The sequence below is a fragment of the Vidua chalybeata genome, chromosome 2, assembly GCF_026979565.1.
Source record: "Vidua chalybeata isolate OUT-0048 chromosome 2, bVidCha1 merged haplotype, whole genome shotgun sequence".
Taxonomy (NCBI): domain Eukaryota; kingdom Metazoa; phylum Chordata; class Aves; order Passeriformes; family Viduidae; genus Vidua; species Vidua chalybeata.
Window position 1 is genome coordinate 29,264,511 of NC_071531.1, and position 18,879 is coordinate 29,283,389.

General features: G+C 41.8%; 1 protein-coding gene across 2 annotated transcripts in view; it reads right to left on the bottom strand.

Moving 5' to 3' along the window:
- Positions 1 to 16,538: 16,538 nt before the first annotated feature.
- The window catches only part of TMEM182 (transmembrane protein 182), a 31,870-nt gene continuing 29,529 nt past the window's right edge, over positions 16,539 to 18,879 (bottom strand). For both annotated transcript variants that reach the window (XM_053935014.1, XM_053935012.1), the window contains exon 5: positions 16,539 to 17,624. In XM_053935014.1, the coding sequence (XP_053790989.1) occupies positions 17,401 to 17,624 (224 nt within the window). In that variant the 3' untranslated portion in view covers positions 16,539 to 17,400. The remainder of the gene's footprint in view (positions 17,625 to 18,879) is intronic.

Sequence of the window (18,879 nt, forward strand, 5' to 3'; positions counted from 1 at the left end):
TCACTTCAATACACGGCTAAGGCAAAAAACACAGACTGGTAGTGTCTTTTTGGCTGATAATACCACCTACATGGCCACAGTGCAAAACTTGCCCTGTTGAAACCCTGCAATGCAGGGTTGGAAATGTTGTTGAAAAACCTTAAAGTCCCCTGAGGGGACTTTTGTTTTTAACCAGTTTAAAATATTTCTATCCAGTATTTCTATCCAGTTCTGCAGTTTCCCCCTCTAATGATTGAAATCAATGTGCGGGGCCCAACTTTTTTGCTGCTCTCCTACCATATGAAAATGATGCTGGTTTGTGCTTTGTGCTGCCTTTCCCCACCACCCAGTGGGTGAATTTTGTAGCCTGCCTTGTTAGTGGCACAGCAGGCCGCCAAAAGGAAACCGAGTTGTTTGTACGAGATGAGATGTTGGGCTGCCAACTGTTATAAATCTTGTGCTACTTACAGCTTCGGCTTTTCTTCAAGTCTACTCCACCCCCTGCTGTGGTTTCGACTGTTGGAGCAACATTAGGAGGCACAACTGAAAGCAGTAATATTGGCATTTGTGGGGAAAATAAGAGAAAAAGTGAGGCACAAATGTTTCATTGCAAGAACTATATGCATAAGACCTGTAGCTGCAGACATTCGGGCTCTGTGACAGTGGAAAGGGGATTTGCCCCTGCAATATTTACCTGTAGCTTATTCATTGGCACCAGCTTGTTTTGTAAGTGTAACTGCTTGTAACCTTGCACGTGCCTCCCCACTGTCATATCATATTAAATGAGCTATAATTGTAGTCTATTAGAGTGCAATAACCTAAAAGTGATAGTGCATGACAGCACCTGTCAACACGTCATGGAGGATTGTACAGAATGCTGAATTATACCCATTTTATACCACATTAATGAGGCAGCTCATTCTTATCCGGTCATAAATAAACAGGTTTCAATTTCTTTATACACCATGAGAAGCTGGTTGGGTTTTTTTTCCCTTTTGCACAGAGAGCCAAAGAAGTCATGATAGGGTGATCTATTGCCTTAAAAGGAAGATCGGAGTGTGGTCATTAATGACAATAAGGATATTATTTTTATCATTATTAATTGTTTTATGAATCCATCTTGGTGTGATTGCTTCTTTCCATTTTTTCTGGAAAAAAAATATAGAAACACATAACAAAAAGCAAGACTGGTTTTCCCTAATAAACTTTTAATATAAAATAAATTGCTTCAGCAGCACCCAAAGGACAGAGTGACACAGGCACAAACCCAATCCCCTTAAGATCAATGGCTGTTCTGGGGTCTGGTTCTCCCTCATAAACTGTTTAAGTCAGGTTTGAACTGGGAACGGGAAGAGAAAAAAGGGAAATGACAGTGGGGAGAAGAAAGACAGAGAATGAGAGGCTTTCAGACAAATCAAAAGAAAAGCAAATGTATCAAAGCACATGTATAGTGCCCATTATTTTCTGTAACCTAACCAGATCACAGTGTCTTCATTTTGGAGAGCTGCTTAGGTTTCAGAGCCATAAATTGCCTGTGCAGTTGCCTGTGCTCTTCTGCTGAGCCCATGTGAGGAGAGGTTGGTACAGTCCCTGTGAGCAAAGATCTTACCCCCTGACCCAGACAGAGGCCCTGGGCACCAAATATACCAGGGCAGTGATTCTGAGAGGTGGATGTGGGAAGGGTGGTCATGTTAGACCACCTTTGAGCTTCTTTCCTTTTCTTGCTGAAAGTTACTCAGCTAATGTACGAAGAAGTGATTCATTCAGGAACTCTTAAGTGTATGCATAAAGTATTATGTGCAGAAATAAAGCATACTTAAGAGAGAACCAATAAAGAATACATGGTATTTATAAGAGAGAAAATATTTTCAATGTAATGAATATTAAAGGACTGGAAGATACTGGCTACCAAACAAAATGATCACTAAATTCTGATCCTTTGCCAGGCATCTCCAACAGGGTCTGTGTGATGGGTGTCTTTTGGCTCCTGGGAAACAGCCTCTGCTCCTTCTTTGATCTTTGAACTGTTGCAGGAAGAAGAGCAAGCTTGAAAGCACAGCCCACAGGAGGCATGCCAGCTTTTCCTTAGGAAGTGAGAAAGAGAGATCCAGCCTTGGGAGCTGACACCTGGGCAATCAGCGTGACCAGACAATGATCTCACTCACACTCAGCTCCACACAGGACCCCCAAACCACTCTCTGCACCTTGGGTAAGCCCCAGCTTGCCTCAGGAATGATGACTTTGGAAATACAAGGAAAACCTGTGATGGTTATCTGAATACTCTGACACCAAAGGCTATTTTATTCCTTTTTTTTTCCTCAGGACTGGTGATGGGTAATTTTGCCAGTAGTGGGTGTTTTGGAATGCTTAAGTAAAACTTTCTTCATTTGTCAAGCCTTATTTACATTATGTATTTATTACTTAAAAACAAAATACGAAATTATTCCTTCACTTGAATATTTTTTCTCTAATCTTAGCTTCATAATAGAGAAACATATTTAGAATTATGTTGTTCATGTCCAACAAAAGTAGGTTTAAAATCCTCATTTGAAAATCAAGCCATCATTTCCCTCAGAATTTGTTTACAACCTGTCTTTTAACAAATGCACGGTCCAGTGAAAGAAGGGTTGAAGGACAGAGGCAGCAATGTTGTAAGGTAGTAGGCAAATTAAGTCAGGTCAAAATTTTTTCTGAAATTGACTTGATTTGGCTAATAATTTTGACTGAAAAGGACAATGATTTCAAAAAAAAGAGACATTATTTTCATATTTTCACAATATTTTTCACATATTTTCAAAAAATATTTTTTCCCAAAAGTTATATCTAAACTTCTCTAATTTAAGATGCACTTAATAAGCATTTCAATTCCTCCAAATAAATTAATCATTAACTTTGACTTCAACCCCAAATCATTTTCCCTAACCTTTTTTTTTTTTTAATTTTTCCGAGAAAGCCAATAAAATTTTATGCTTCAGGTCAATCCAAAATGAATGGTTTTTTTTCTTCAGTTTGACCAGTGAACTGAAAAATCAATTATTCACACAACTCCTCTTTAAAATGGCTTGGAACCGTCTAATTGTGCATGTAGGCAGCTACTTACTGTGTGATCTTATTACTGCTCTCCTAATTCTTGCTCTTTTCCCGCCTAGCTTTGTTGTGTTTTGTCCTGTGTCAGACCACAGACTGTTGCAGTCAGACATTTTGCCTTCCTGACATCTAAGATCTGTGTGCAGGGCAATCATTCCTATGCCAGTGGTACATAAGCAGCACAGGGCTACGTCCTTCACATGTCCATCAGTTCTCACTAGCATCTGGATGCCTTCCTTGTCGTTGCAAGTGACATCCCCAGTACATAGGATTCATGGTCTTCTATTTTCTCCTGAAATTAATAATTCTGTTCTACAAATTAACCTTTTAACACTTCCTATCTTGCCTGTCCACTGCCATTTGAACTAGAAGCCAACTCTAGGAAGGGAACACAACAGAAACCTTTCAAATGTCCATAGCAGAGAGAGAGCTAAGTGATTGATTTCCAAACAGGAAAGCAGGTGAGAAGCAGCAAACGACAGAGAAGGTTGGAAGAGTTCAGTTTCTACCTGCTCAACAATGTCAGCCAAGCAAGAATGGATTAATGAATGAGTGGTGCTTGGTGTAGATATAACTACCAGATCATTCATATATACCTTTATGTTTCAGGTATTTTCCCAGGTTTTTTTTTTTTTTTTTGGGGGGGGGAGTTGGGGTTTTGTTTGGGTTTTTTTGTTTGTTTTTTTGGGTTTTTTTTTGTTTTCTTTTTTGCTTTATTAGTTGATTTTTTATTTTCTTTCCTTTTAAAAGAAACATGTAGTAGTGTTTTCTGGTCTCTGCTTAAACCAGTCTGAGTTTATTTCAGTGTACTTACACCTCATTTACAGCATGGCAGTAAAGGTTTCTTTGCAACCTAAGAACAAAATTCTAACTGAGATGCAGTGTAAAAATGCTTGAATCCTCCTCAAAACAAAATGGACATTTCACCTTGACCCAGACAAATGGCAGATGCTGTCAAACACTTATTGTAGCAAGCAGAGAGAGAGGAGAAAGCAAGGTTTGCTCATACACTGGCCTCAGATGACTATCAATCATTCATAAATTACTCTGATGTTTTGATTTTGATTTTTTCTTTAATGATTTTTGGTGTCATTATAAAGCACCAGTGTGTCTCTCTTCACCCCAAATGAAAAATGCAGCTGTAAAAAATCTTCCTTCAAATATGATGCACAATCTGGAAAATGTTTATTTCTGAAATGGGGGACTCTGGAAGCTTATAAAACAAGAATTTTTCTATTTTTAAAGTGTTTCCCATATATCCTCTGGACATATAAGTCATAGCTCTCTGCCTCTGTGAACAACTGAAGCCAAGCAAGAATCTCTGCATTAGGCTGCTGTGTGTTTCAGTGCACTGGAAAAAAACACTGGTGGGGATGACAGTGAGTGATCAGCAGGAAGCTTTCACAGAAATCCTGATGCTAGCCTCTTTTCCAGCAGCACAGAACTACTATTTAGATCTTTTAAGCTAGGGATCCTAGCTTAGAAGACAAATGATGTCAAAGATGGCCGAAGAAAAACCAACCAAAGTCCAGACTCCCCAAGTGTTTAGTTCAAAAGAAGATTTTACACTTTTGATGTTAGTCATGGCCTCCTGAAACCCTAGGTGCAGGCCACAGTCTGGCACAGAGCAGAGAGAAGGAATCAGCACCTGACACCAGTACCCCAAGGGGCAACTCTGGGAGCAACAACCTACATCGCTAGCAGAAAACCACACAGCATTTTGCATGTAGGGAACACACCATGGAATAAATTGTACCTACTTAATTAACTGTGCTTTGCAGTTCTATATTATTAGCTGCTGAGGGCAACTGGTGCCTTGGCACTGCAGTCAGCGTGGATTGCATACACAGGCTGAACCTGCTAATTGAGCACGAGCAAGTGCACGCAGCTCGGCTGGCTGACGGCCCAGGCTCTACCGCACAGCGAGCAACGCGTCTCAGGGTCTGCTGCCGGACACCCAGCACAATTACGTGTGTTAAAGCAGCACCACCTCTGTAACCTACGCACGAGGAACAACTTGCCAAGCACTTGCTCGCTACACGATAGCAAATTTGACACCTGATTTACAGGGGCTGTGCTGGGTACAGAAGGAGGCTTCCTTCTCCTCGGCTGCATTTCTAAATGAATCTTTATCTGACAACCAAGTACCACCCACATTTGCCAGCTGACACACTGTGTCAGGCTCTGCTCCCGGGTTTGTAAATTCCATGAAGACCCCAGGGACAGCCAAAGTGCAAGAGCAAACAGATCTGGGGGCCTTGTTTTGGAGTTTGGTGGTGGTTTTTGCTACTCTTCTATGCCATTGGAATTTTAAAAGATGAGTACAAATGATACAGACTTGTGTAATGCTTGACATCGAATTCTTCAACATCTGAGCTCTCCACAAAAGAAGTTTGTAGTTTATTAGAATGGCTTACATCCAGCAACTGTATTCAGAAAAAACACAATTTAGAACACAGGGATATTTTCTTTCCTGAAAGTATCTCAAATAGGGAGAGAGGAGAATTTATTTACATTCACACACTGTGAGTTTGTTTTAGAAGCATACTGCCAGGGCAGATACTTGTGACTGGAGGCCAAGGGGAGACCTAGCAGGCTAAGTTAGAAGAGGTCTTTGTTGTTCAGTGTGCTAGTGGGAAAAGGAGAGACTGATATTAGGCCTCTGCCTGGAATCTTTTTTTTTTTGTTGTGTCTCAACAGGAAGAGATACGTGAAATCTGATTGTCTTCATAGATGATTTCCTATCTTTTGAACTCCTTGTTGAAGGTATCATGGGTAAATCACATGAGCTTTGATCTGAGCCTTTCTCAACACCCCATAAAACACAGCTTTGCATACCGGGGCATGAACAACAGCAATAAAAGGGTGCACATAAGTGTAGGATTTTATGGATCCATCTGCCAAGCATTTCTTCACAAGAGGAGAAACACATTATGAGTCTAAGCAGATGCCAGGTCTCACCAAACTGTTCATTGACAGCAAAACATCAAGCCATACCTATAATTGCCTGACCTGGTTGGTACACATTGGAGATGAATCTGAAGAAATCACTGATGCACTGACTCTGAGGGAGCACTTCAGGGAATGGAGATGTGAGGAGATGATGCTGAGGACACTCAAGTCCTTTCTCTGTTTATCCTTGACCAAACATGGTCCTCACCAGCAGAGGTATCCAAGTTTCTCTGAGGATGCAGAGGAGGGAAAGATGTACACAATATTTATAATCAGTTGAGGAGATGTCACACTCATCCTGATCACATTCCTGATCTCTGAGAATGGCAGAGCAGAAGAACAGGCATTCCTTCTGCATAAAACTGGTAAATAGTATGCAGGAAAATAAGGTCACTCTTCAAGGATATGGATAAATAAATATGACCCCACATTACTAGAATTAGAGAGTTATTTTAGCTGGAAGAGACATTTGGAGATCATCTGCTCTGACTACCTTCTCAAGACTGGTCTTGCTTTGATGTTAGTAAATCAGACCTGCTGTAGAGAGGGGGTTCAACTGGTCATAAAGACAACATGGATTTTAGAGCCCTGGCAGCATCTTCTGACACCCTCAGTCCCCCTAAACACCCAGAAGTTGTCCGAGTCCCCTGATGAGGAGCCAGGGAGGAACAAAGGGCTCATGCAGTGTTCAAGCTTCTGCATAGCACCTACTGAGCCTTCTGACTGGATAAAACTCTTAAGAACTGGATCTACCTCAGTTTTCCCAGCAAGTGAGGCAATCCAAGCCACGCCCAATGTTTACATCACCAGTGTGTTCAGAGCATGCCTAAGAGGAACTTTCTGTGAGATGGCGAATTCCCCTCTGCCTCTTCACATAGTCTGTGTTTACTGTCACAGAAGACATACTGTACAAAGGTACTCTGGGGTCAAAACACATGTGAAATATCTCCTGATGAGTGTCTTTCCCACTGTCTCCCATTCATTCCTTTCCTCTCTTCTCTCTTCCCCCATTGCTTTTGCTGATGTACAGATTCCCAGTATTCCTTGGGAGAGATGACCATTCAACTTCTACCTTCCCAGGCCTCCAAACACGTTCCCAGCTGCAAACACAAGGGCAGAACATGAGCAAGCCAGAGGGGCCCATGCCCTTAGAGAGAAACATTTTATTTGCACAGACTAAAGCTCCCCCTGCACACCTAGGTGCTAGAAAAACCTGACCACCCAAATGTTTGTGCAAAGGGAATAAAAGGAGCAGGAACGTGATCAGATGGAATCACTTGCTAGCTTTAGCAAACATGGGCTCTAATTAATTTTTTCCTCCCATTGTTTACCCAGCTTTGTATGTAACTGAAAGCTGCACTGGGCTTATCAGTAATTACCAACAGTTCTGGAAACTTTACACATTATTGTGCTGCATTACTACACAGGGTAGTGATCCATGAAGATGGGTGTCTCTGCATTCATTGCTAAGCAATGCCTTAAAAAAATCAAAATCTCCCCCGACCCACTATTATGGTTGCTGCAACAAAGGGGAAAAAAGGAGGGAAGGCAGAGGGTGGCAGGGCGTCTGCTTCAGATCTAATTATGAAAGTTTCCGTGACACAGTGGCGTGCTACCTCGGCAGCAGTGTCAGAGGATGCTCCACCTGTTGCCAGACTTCTTTCCCAGCCCTGGAATTGCATTTTCCCATTCCATAGTGACACCTGCTGGGAGCAACTGAGCGGAGACTCCCCTGCTGCTCTGCTTGGCAAGGGGCTGAGCAGTGCAAAATGAAGGGTCTACGGCAATCAGGCAGATTGATTCCCCTCCTTTCCTTACAGATTGAGCCAAGCTCCTATCAGAGGGAAAATGGATGTCTGCAGCATGATTAATGCTCAGAAACACCCCACATGAGCAGCTCCTGAGACAAGACACTGGAGCATCATCTGTAGGCCTGCAGGAGAAAGGAGTGAAAAACATCAGAGGGCTCTTTGCATGCAGAGGGCCAAATTTAGCCCATGTAGCAAGGAGGTGAAAGCAGGATTTAATTTTTCTTATTTGCAGGAGCTGAAAGGTCATTTGAAAGGAAAGGTCATGCTTCACTTGCAGTCTGCTGACAGTCTTTCTGTAAATATTGGGCAGTGTAGGAAGAAAAGATCTTGGGCCAGTACCTTTGGTCTGATTTGATACGGTCATTGTGATGGCAGCCCAGACTGTGGCTTCTCTGTGCTTTCTATTCTCCTTTCCTCCTGAGGATTTCACTGTTCCTGCCCAGCATTTAGATTCCGTCATGCCTGGCATGTGGGCTGCAATGCATGCATGCAATAACCAGGGAAATGGAAAAATCTTGCCCTAACCCTGCACTTTCCTTTCCCCTTCTTGAAGCTGAAGGGAAAAGACAACTCAGGAGGAAAAGTGCCAAAATGTTTTAGAAATAAACGACAGACACCAGAGTCATCACACATTTTCCTAGGCAGGATAGTAATTTCTGTAATGTATTTTTAACCATGAGGAGTGATGGGAGGGAAGCCACTTAAATCTAATGCAAATGAAGGATTTGTCAGTTACGCAGTTCGTATAATGTCATACGTAGAAAATGTTATAAAAGTGGAGGGATTATGGTAAGGAGAGACATTTCTAAAATTGGAGGCCTCCTTTTAGGGCTTTAGCCCCCTCACTCTTTCAGATCACTGGGAACACTTTCCTCCAAGGAAGGGCAGGAGTCTCTCTCAAAAACTGTGACAGCTCTCTAAGCTACATGTTACTTAAGAAACTTCACTCTCCTCACTGCTACCTCTTCCAGTTTTTGCCAACTGCTGCTTCTCCTTATTTCAGTTCTTCAGTGATCCCCAATCACTTTAAGCACAGCAGGGTAGTTTCCAAATTCTTCCAGGCTATTTCCTTCCTCCCTTCAAGGCAATGGCAGTTTCTGTGACCAAAAACCTTATCTAATATGGAGGCTTTCCGCTGTTTTGGTTTTGATTCCAGATTGGATTAAAGGTGCTAGAAACAGGACCATTCGTCCAGCTGATGCCAAGTGACAGCATCAGTTTATGGGCACATCTGGAATTTCTTCGCAGCAGTGGCTCAATAGGGTTAATTGCACTGACCTCATTTATAAAGCACTTTGAGATCTTATGAATGAATATAAGTGTTTACAAAAAACCCAATGTATTATAGTTGTTAATATGTATAACTCTCATGGACAATTATTTAAGCAAGAAATTATTGAAGCACCCATTTACCACAAAAAGTAGAGCAGCACTGCAGTCACAGGAGCCTGGCAGGCTGGAAAGAGCATTTAGCCCAGCATTTGGGGCCGTCCTGCCCCACTAATGGCCTTGGTTGTTATTAAGGCTCTCGCGAAGGGTAAAACGTGCTTAAGCATATTAGCCTTTGCTCGGTGAAGGCTGACAGACGTGAGACCCTAAAAATAAACAGGGAGGCCGTGATACCTTTAAATGGCTAACCCGTGAGCTAACAGTAAACGCGGAGCGGCGGGAGCAGAACAGCCGGGCTCTCATTAGCGCTAACAAGCCGTTTTCCCGGGAAGCGGCTCCCGGCACAGCTCCCTCCTTTCGAGGGGAGATGAAGCCCCCCGGTGGCCGCCGGACGCCTTGCAGCCCCCACTCCGCACCGCTCCGCACCGCTCCGCACCGCTCCCGCACCGCTCCCGGGACCCCGCGCCTCGGCCGCGTTGACCCGCGGCTCTGCTGGCCACCCCGCGGGCTCGCCCCGGCCCGGCCGGCCCCACGGCGCACCCAGCAGCACGCCCCCGGCCCACACATCCCCTCGCCAAAAATCCGGCCGCCGTCTTTCCCCAGCCCGCCGTTATGGGCGGCCAAGGGAGAGGAAGCACCTCCCAGCCGAGGGGGTTTCCCTCCTGTCCGCAGCAGGGGGGACGTGAATGTATCTCGTGTTCCCTCTTAGGTAAACAACAAATACAAATCTCAACAAACACGACGCAGATTCTCCCTTTCACAGAGGAAGAAATTGGCGGGCGTCCCAGTCTCATGAGGGGAGAGTTTGGTTTTGCCAACCATTTGTCTTAAAGCAGGAGTAGTTCAGACACTGATACAAGTGTTCTTTCCAAACTTAAAAGCCACACCTTTGGTGTTCTTCACCAGCAGGATCCAAGTGCACTGAAAAGCTGGTGTGGGCCAAATGCTTTTTGTTAAATTGCTCTCTTAAAGTCTATCTTTCTCTGTTATTGAGAAGTTTTTAGACATTTCTTGCATCTACTGATATTCTTGCATGTAGGCATCTAGGCAACAACTGAACAGGCAGTTTGTTTGTGCTGGAATAAGGATCTGACCGAATAACCCAAGCAAATGGCTGATCAAGGAGTTTCAGATAGCAAAATGTAGGGCCTTAGCTTCTAAGTGGGGCTTCTACTTTGGACTCTCTAGTTCATGAATATTTTCTTACTCTGACTGCAGAAGTTCTCAATTAAATTAAAGAGCCCATAGCTGATTCATGCAGAGTCTTCAATGGATGTGCTCTTTTCACTGGAGCAGAGGAGATATGGACACAGATTACCAAGAGCATTTCAATGCCATTGAAATATGCGTAGAATTTGTTTGGGTTCCTCTCTGCAGAGCAAAAATGTCAGACACGCTTTTTTACAGCAATTCATAATTGGAATATAATTACTTAATATTCCCATACATCTGAATTACAAGTAATGCTTCTTATTGCAGAAAGGTTATCGAAATATTCACTGTGTGAATCACAGGTCAGACTTATAAGAGGGTCTTACACAATAGCACCATCACCATCCTGTTTTTAAGTGTGTATGTCACTGCCTTGTAAAAGATTTATTCAGGATCATTTGTACAATAAGGTACTCCTAGGTTTTCATTAGAGCTAGAAAACCTAAGCTGATAGGAATTTGCTTTTTTTTTTAACAGGCTCAAACTTTTATTTTCTGATAGATAGTAGAAGCAAGTGCCTCCCATGGATTGCATTCTCTCTAGATACAGAGAGTTACCAGAAAAATCTTCTGAAGAAGTCTGAAACTGTGCACAGCTTTTCTATATTACTGTATCAATCCAGCTAAAGAGCTACAACTTACACATACCCTGTTCTGTTCTGAATCCCACCAGTCTCATTTCCCCGGGCACAACTAACACTGGGGAAACCCACAAACTAATGGTGTATTGTGCAACTTCAAAAACATAACAGGCATCTGGAGCTACAGGGACAGGACCACAGCACTGGTCCACTGGGCCTTGTTTCTGTGGGGAAGGCAGAGAGCATAATCCAGGTTATTGTTCCTCCTCTCTCTTTGGCCCTCTCTTTGTGTTGCATGCCACAGGCACAGCCACCATCAGTGTACAGTACTTACACTAATTTTTTGAAGCTACTTGTCCACATCCACTGCTGCATAGACATGTCTTGGAGACTACATTCTAAGCTGTCCCACATGTGAGTCCTGGAGCAGCTCACAAAGCTCTTCAGGCTCCTCTCAGCACCAGGCACGTGCAGGACAGTTGTGTGCATGCTGCAGCACGCCAGTGCCTCGAAGGATGAGGTGCTTCAAGGGAAGCTTAACACTTCCCTCCCTAAAGCCTGCTTCTCAGGGAAGGCTGAAAGGGTACTTTTGGACTGGATTATGTGATGTACATGTCAAAGAGCCAAGCTACTTAACACTAGTCCCAGAACATACAGGAATATACTGTACATATTGCTTTGACTAGCAACTTGTTATTTAAAGTTCAGGGCAAAGATTTAAACCCTTTAAAGGTTTTTTCATAATTGCAGGGGGGAGGGGAGGGGGAGGATGATGACGTAAATGTGGGCAGGACGTCAGAAAACAGAGTAAAAAAAGGATAAAAAACTTCAGTTTCCTAATCAAGACTCACTGGAGCTTCTTTGAAAGCACTATCCCATATTTCCTGAGAGAGGTTAAATGCAAGCTGATCGCTCCAGCTCCTGAATTTACTACATCTATCAGAGTTCACAATGAGCTGGGCATGAGATCAGTCACTTTGTTTTCCATGGAAAATTCTCCTCTTTTACATTAATAGAGTAACTAAATTCCCTACTAAATACAGTGTATTTATTGGTTAATTCTTCTTGGGACTAGCTTTTCTTGACTTTGTTCAATGTTTTGTAAAATTAAAGATTAGTCTTATGATATTTAGAGCAGGTGTCAAATCTATTTCAAATCTCATAAAGATATCATTTCCTGATACAAAATCTCACCGTGGACTGAACATAAGAAGACAAAATTAGTCCTTTTCAAGACAGAATTATCAAAGATCGATGCCTATCAAAGAGCTTTACTTGGAGGAATAAAGAAAGAGGCCAAATTTCAAGATAACGCAGTCAGTGAGACTGGAGTGCTTGAAGCTGCTGGAATTTTTTTAAGTCATTCACAAATGCTATATCTACCCTTGACAGGTCATTTCATTCTATTTAGCACTTTTTATTCTCTGTGGTTTATAAGCTCTTAAGCAAATGTAAGAGGGAGGAAAAGCTAACTTGTCTGATAATACACTATATCAGGCTGACAACCTAACTGAATTTCCCCTGTGGTGCTAGCAAAATGCTGTTCCAAAAAGTAATAATGCATACAAAAAAAAAAAAAAAAAAAAAAAAAAAAAAAAAAAAAAAAGAGAGAGGAAAAAGGGGGAAAAGGATCATAGAGATCATGCCGTCACATTTAATTTCAGAGAACAAAACCTGAAGCTGATTTCTCTTTAGATCAGTTGTATACCAGTTGGAACATGGGTGCCTAGCACTGCGACAGAGTAATATGATCTGAGCTTTAAATAGCTGCCAAATAACCATGTGGTGGCTGGCAGCATTAAACGTGTTGCAACGAGAATGATCTGTTTCAAAGTAAAGCCACATAACAGAGGATTAGTCAATCTGATGTGGTATAGAAGAGGAGGGGGGAACGTTTTTCATTATCCTTCTGGGTTTCTTTCTGGTTTAAACGTCTTCCAACTCAAAGATGCAGTAATTTAAGCTCTTTCTCTTAACTGGTTTAAAACCTGAACCATGTCCAGGTCATTTCAGATAACATCTCCTAAGGTACCCGGGTACAAGGTGGGGAGTAACAGTGTGACAAATGTGAAGTAACACCACTGAGACTGTTCCCTTGATTTAACCTAGTACAGAGTGGCTGCCTCTCAGTGTGAAAGGCACCTTCCCTGCACAGAGCTGCTCTCCACCTCCCACCCCCCCACCCCACTACCATCCCCCCACCTCCCTAGTTTGGACCAAATGCATTCTTGCCAGATTTTAGGAACAGATAAGGAACAGATCTACAGCAAGTAACATGGGATGATTTGTACTGCAAGCCTTTTCCTTATCCTCACAGCAAAATGTCGAACCTTGCAGCACTCCATGAGATCCTTCTGGGCTCTGGGACACAGGAGAAAATCAGGTCCAGTTTGGAGATGTCTACTACAGGATTTGCTGCCAGCCTTCCATTCCTTCTTACCTTCAAGTCAAATGGCTCCCCTGACCACTATTGCAAATATGTCTCCTGAGTAGATAAGGCACATAAAGACCGGAAAGACAGACCAGTTTTCGTCTTAAACTGGTAATGTGAGTGTGAGACACAGAGGGAAAAGCGGTGCTGTAAGTACTTGCGATACTTCATCCCTTCTGTCACTTTTGATTATAGACGACTGACTTCTGTTTTCAATTTCTGTGTCTCCCCCAACTTCAGCTGCATCAGTTCAGACTTACTGTAAGTTAACAGCAGAATTTCATGTGAACATACTTTATCTAGCCTTCACTGCCTGGGAATCACACTGCCAAAAGGACAAATAAGAACAGGAGAGCCAGAGGAGAGCCAGCTGCTGCATCAGAAGGTAAATAGCTCATTTAAGATGTCCAATATGACTTCTTAAAAGATAATAAGCACAACATACTTCACAGCCAGGATTTTGCAGGAATGAAGACAGCTATAGACACTACCTACAACTGTTTTAGTAGTAGTTTACTAGCACACTACAGAGTACAGTCTCAGCAGCAGCAGATAGGCACCCTGCAGAGAAATAAAGCAGACCTTTTTTTGCATTTCCTCAGAGGAGAACACTGTTTTACCTCATTAATGTAAATGCCAATAAACAGCCACAAATTTCATGGTCAGCTCCGGCAAAACCCACAGCAGCCATCCAAATGAGTAAAAACAATAAATGGGGGAAATCCTTTTCTGACTGGTCTTGTCCGCAGCTGTCTTTGCCACATCGCATTGGTGCATCCTCCAGGGATCAAGAACAGCTGCACAGAGGTCTGGCAGATGGCATAAACAGAGGGACACTCACCTGTCTTTTTCTCCCTCCTTTCTCATCTCCTTCTCCTTATTTTCACACTGCCTTCTTTGTGGGCAGTCATAATCCTTCCCATGTTTGCACTGGACAAATGGATGATTTACAGATTGAAAGTAATCAGAAAATGCTTCCTATTTACTCTTCTTCCTCACTCTTCCAAACACATTTCTTAAAAAATAAATCTCTTTTCTTCAAATATGATCACAGGCTATTAAGCCAGCTAGGAAATTATTAAGGAAAAAAAAAAAAAAAACAAAAAACCAAACTCCCAAACTCCTTTGGATTTGTGAAGAACACAGTTCTTTGACCAATTTCACAGAATATTTTGATTAGCGTACTTAATCCTCTTTACAATATTTTGTTCAGCTCTCATGAAAATCCCTGCATCCCTGCCAAGGATTTTCTAGACAAAAGCATATCTGGAAGAATGCCATAAAACAAGTCTCCTTAGCTGGCCTATCTTCCCCAAGTTCTTACAAACCCATTCCCCTGCACATAACTCTTTAATGAAATCAGAAGAACAAGAGTTAAACTGTACTTTTAGGCAATATCCATCCATAAATGCCTCCCCACCACCCTTAATGCCATTCCTTGGTCTGCAGCAACTACTTATTACATATCATGTGCTTACCTACATACATTTTTTGGAGGGAGCAAACAAACCCCAGCATTGCAGAAGGAACCTGACTTTCAGTTCTGCCACTAAGAGGGAATCCAATTAAAGCAAATTGATAGAGCAACAGACTGCTGCCAAAGTATCAGTTTGAGTGAAAAATTTAAGAGGACTCAGAATTTTCTACTGGTATTGGAAAGGCTTCCAGACATTTCCAAGGGAATCCTCAGAAACACCTTGGATCTTGATGGCCATTACATCCACAGTCTGACCCAAAGGGTTGCCTCCAAGAGAGGATGTCTTGCACACAAAAGTGTAACTAATTTAGCTGCATGATGGAGAGAGTTCTGAAGATGCACATGGGCTGAATTAAGGGCGCCACGGGAGCCTTTGGCTCAATCCTTGCAGAGTTTATTAGTTGCTGCTGCACACATGGTTGAGTTTGCTGGAAGAGGTCCAGCTCTGAGGCACCTCTCAATTCCTCCAGCTTCCAAAAGCTGCAAGAAAGTGGCTCAAGCATATTGCCCCCCCCTTAAGCTCTTGTGGAAGAGAAGCAGACAGGGCTTGGGACGAGGTACCTAGTCAATAACTCTTGATTATTGAGTTTACCTTCACAATTATCTGTGAGTATCCTAAACTGTAAAGAGGGCAAATACCAACAGAATGTATTATTTGAGAAACAGTATGCGATTGTGTAATTAAGGGCAGGAATATAATACCATATGCACAACGAGCAGGGTTAATTTCAGCATTTCCTGACTAACTAATGGCATTATGGTGCAACCCTAATGTTCTCCGGATGGTTATAATTTATGTGGGGTTCATATATATATATATATATATATATATATATATATATATATATATATATATATATATATGCTTATGAATACTTGGTTAAAATTCACCCATCATACTCTCTGACACAGTAATTAAAAACACCATGTTATTTGCCAATAAAAATATTTTTGCGAATTGGTAATTATTCTAAACCTCACAGTCCCAGCTTCCCTACCTCCTACTCCTGTTGTCTTCCTGTTCTATAATGTATAACACTAATCTTGATGAGGGAAAAATAAATAAGTAGCAGGAAAGGCTGGAAAGCTGCCAATCACAAAACCTCCCAAAATGGAATAACATCCAATCTGGCTCACCACATCTTCTCTGTGGGCATTCCTTTCCTGCCTTTTAGCAAAGCTTTCAGTATTCATAACAGCTGTGGAATTAAGCATTATGAACAAGAACAAGCCAACATGCAGCCTTTACTTTTCCCCATCAGCCCCAAACTATTCTGCATTGAGTTACAAAGTGAAAACCAGCACACTCTCAGATGGATTTAATTTCTATTTGGGCCCAATGCCAGACAAAGTTTCCCCATTGTTAAAACTCAACCCCATCTTTTCCATACCATGCATACAGTCTCATCTTTACCCCATCTTCCACACAGATGTGCACGCACACACACACAGAACCAGTCATTCCTACAATGCAGTACCAAATTCATCTCCCTGGCTGTCTTAGCTAGGCTCATTGCTTTCCCTAGCAAGCCTAGTAAGCAAGTAGGATCTGGTCTATAATGCAGATATTTAACATGTGGGAAAATGAAGGCTGCACAAGACACACATTTCCATGTCCTAAATACTGTCTTGATAATAAACCTTTTTTAATAAAAAATTAATTTTACACAACCATGAAAATATTTTTTAGAGGAGTCAGTTGTTCCACTGAAAAATAAAAGGGTTAAAACTTAATTAAAATATTAATGCCATAATTCAAAATACAATTTTGGCGTAACTTCAGATAGTGATTCTACTATGGCATTTTGGCTTACAGAATCATGCAACACATGGATATCAGAATACAGAAGTATACAGCTTTCAAATGCATACAGAAAAGAGAAATGGGTAATAGAACAGTTAAGCTTTTACACATTAGTGGCAATTTTCTTCTCTCGTCCTCTTCCTATGGATGCTGCATGAGCAACTGCACTCTATTTTTATAAAGTGCAGACATGTTTGCTGCTGTTAAAGCTAAGGCAAGTAGTGGAAAACAGGAGAGGAGCTAGATGGAATTACTGTGTTTGAATGTTTGCCTTCTCCTCTACCTTGTGCCATTCTCTACAAACAGAAGAACAGTGTAAATGCTAAAAGATAAATGAATAAAATGTTGATTTGAGACAATTCATGTTCATATTTTACTTGCAAAAAAAAATTGTCTTTTTCTGTTTGTTAACCTACAAAAATGCTACTAATAGTACAATGTGAAGAACCACATGTGTACTTTCTAAAGAATTAAAAACAACTTGTTGGGACTAAAGGTCATTTCTTCCTGTACTGAGTTTTGTGTCCCTTACCCTTAAACAAGTAATAGAAGAACTTCCAGAAGTCTGCCTGCACATTTAAGATTCCCATAATGGTAATAATGTACAAAATTGTGTTCCAGTTTATTCTTGCCACAAAGTTTCACAAGTATTGCTGTATTCCCTTCAGCAGTGTCTGACTAGTCTGAGTGTAAATAAATGGCACGCCCTACCAACAAGAACAGCATTCCTGCTAATAAAGCAAAAAATACTCCTATAGGAGCCAACATAAACGACCAGCCATAACGCACATAAACAGCAAAGTCTGGGCAATCCATTCTTTTCATGCTGGTGTAGTTTTCCAGATCAGCCATGGCCTGGACCCAGATGACATACATCACGACTACCAGCGAAAACAAGACACCTGGAAAAGAAACACCAGATTTTAACAACAGAGTGTGAGACAGATGCTGGGAGCATTTACTGTATTACCTAAAAATCCATCAGTGCTTGAGATCCTGTCTGCATGGCACAGTCAGCCACCACTGGATAATTTTTGCCTTTAGCTTCCTCTAACTACCTCCATCTTGCTCTTGATTTGTGCTGAAAGGCATGCTCCCATGACAAAGGTGCTCTTTGTCATGGGACAAAGGTGCTATCTGGTTCTGGTAGGCAGACTTTTATGACGAAATTCATGCAGGTATTTACTGTTTTGAATTCAGGGGTCAAGGTGGGGGAAGGAGGGGGAATGGAATGGGACAATCTGGGAAAAAAATGTACTTTTGCTTCCCAAACTCTGGCATTGTTTTTATCAGTCTTATGGATGAGATATAGAAAGAAAGGAATGGGAAATCTTTCTATTATCTTCACCTCTCTGCATTTGCTTCTTTATTCTTATGAAAAGAGCTGTGTTTGGAACACAAAACTTCAGAGTATTCTACTCATTTTGCATGAAAATTCAAATATATTTAATTCAAAATCATCCACCTTTAGAAAACAAGCTCTTGGTAGAGGAGCAAAACCCGACAATAATTAAATAATAACTATGAAACAGGTTATTAGTAATAACCTCAGATTGGATACAACAGTTTCCTGAAATTAATCCACCACATAATTCACAGCCTTTTCCCAACCACTCCTCTGAAAGGCCTTTGAATTGTTTATACATGATAGTAATAGGAGCACATGTCCTTACAAACTTTGATAATCTCCTTGTTACTATACACCAGAAGGAGACACAAGAAGTGCTTTCCAAAGTATCAGTTGCATTCCTAATATTTCATTTCACGTTAGAGGAATGTGGACACTTGAGAAATGCAAGCCTGCAGAACAGATGCTCCAGAAGAAGATTTGCCGGAGGACCGAGGGCACGAGTCTAAATTTTTTGCATGCTTCAGCCTGTACCCATTTGCTCCCTGAGCTCCAGCTGTCACAGCAGAGTTACAGCAGCAGGACCATCTACTCCAACAATCAAATATTTGAGTGACACCACCCCGTCATGTTTTTATCCCAGAATGTTTACATGCCTCATTAAAACACAATTCAGTGCACAGTCCTGGGAACACTTCACTGCCAAACTTGAGGTTACAGGTTGTAAGTCAAAGATACTTGTGGTTTCTTCTCCATCCAGCTAAATACTTGCAATGCAACCTTGAACAAATGTGTTATTTGTGGCAAAA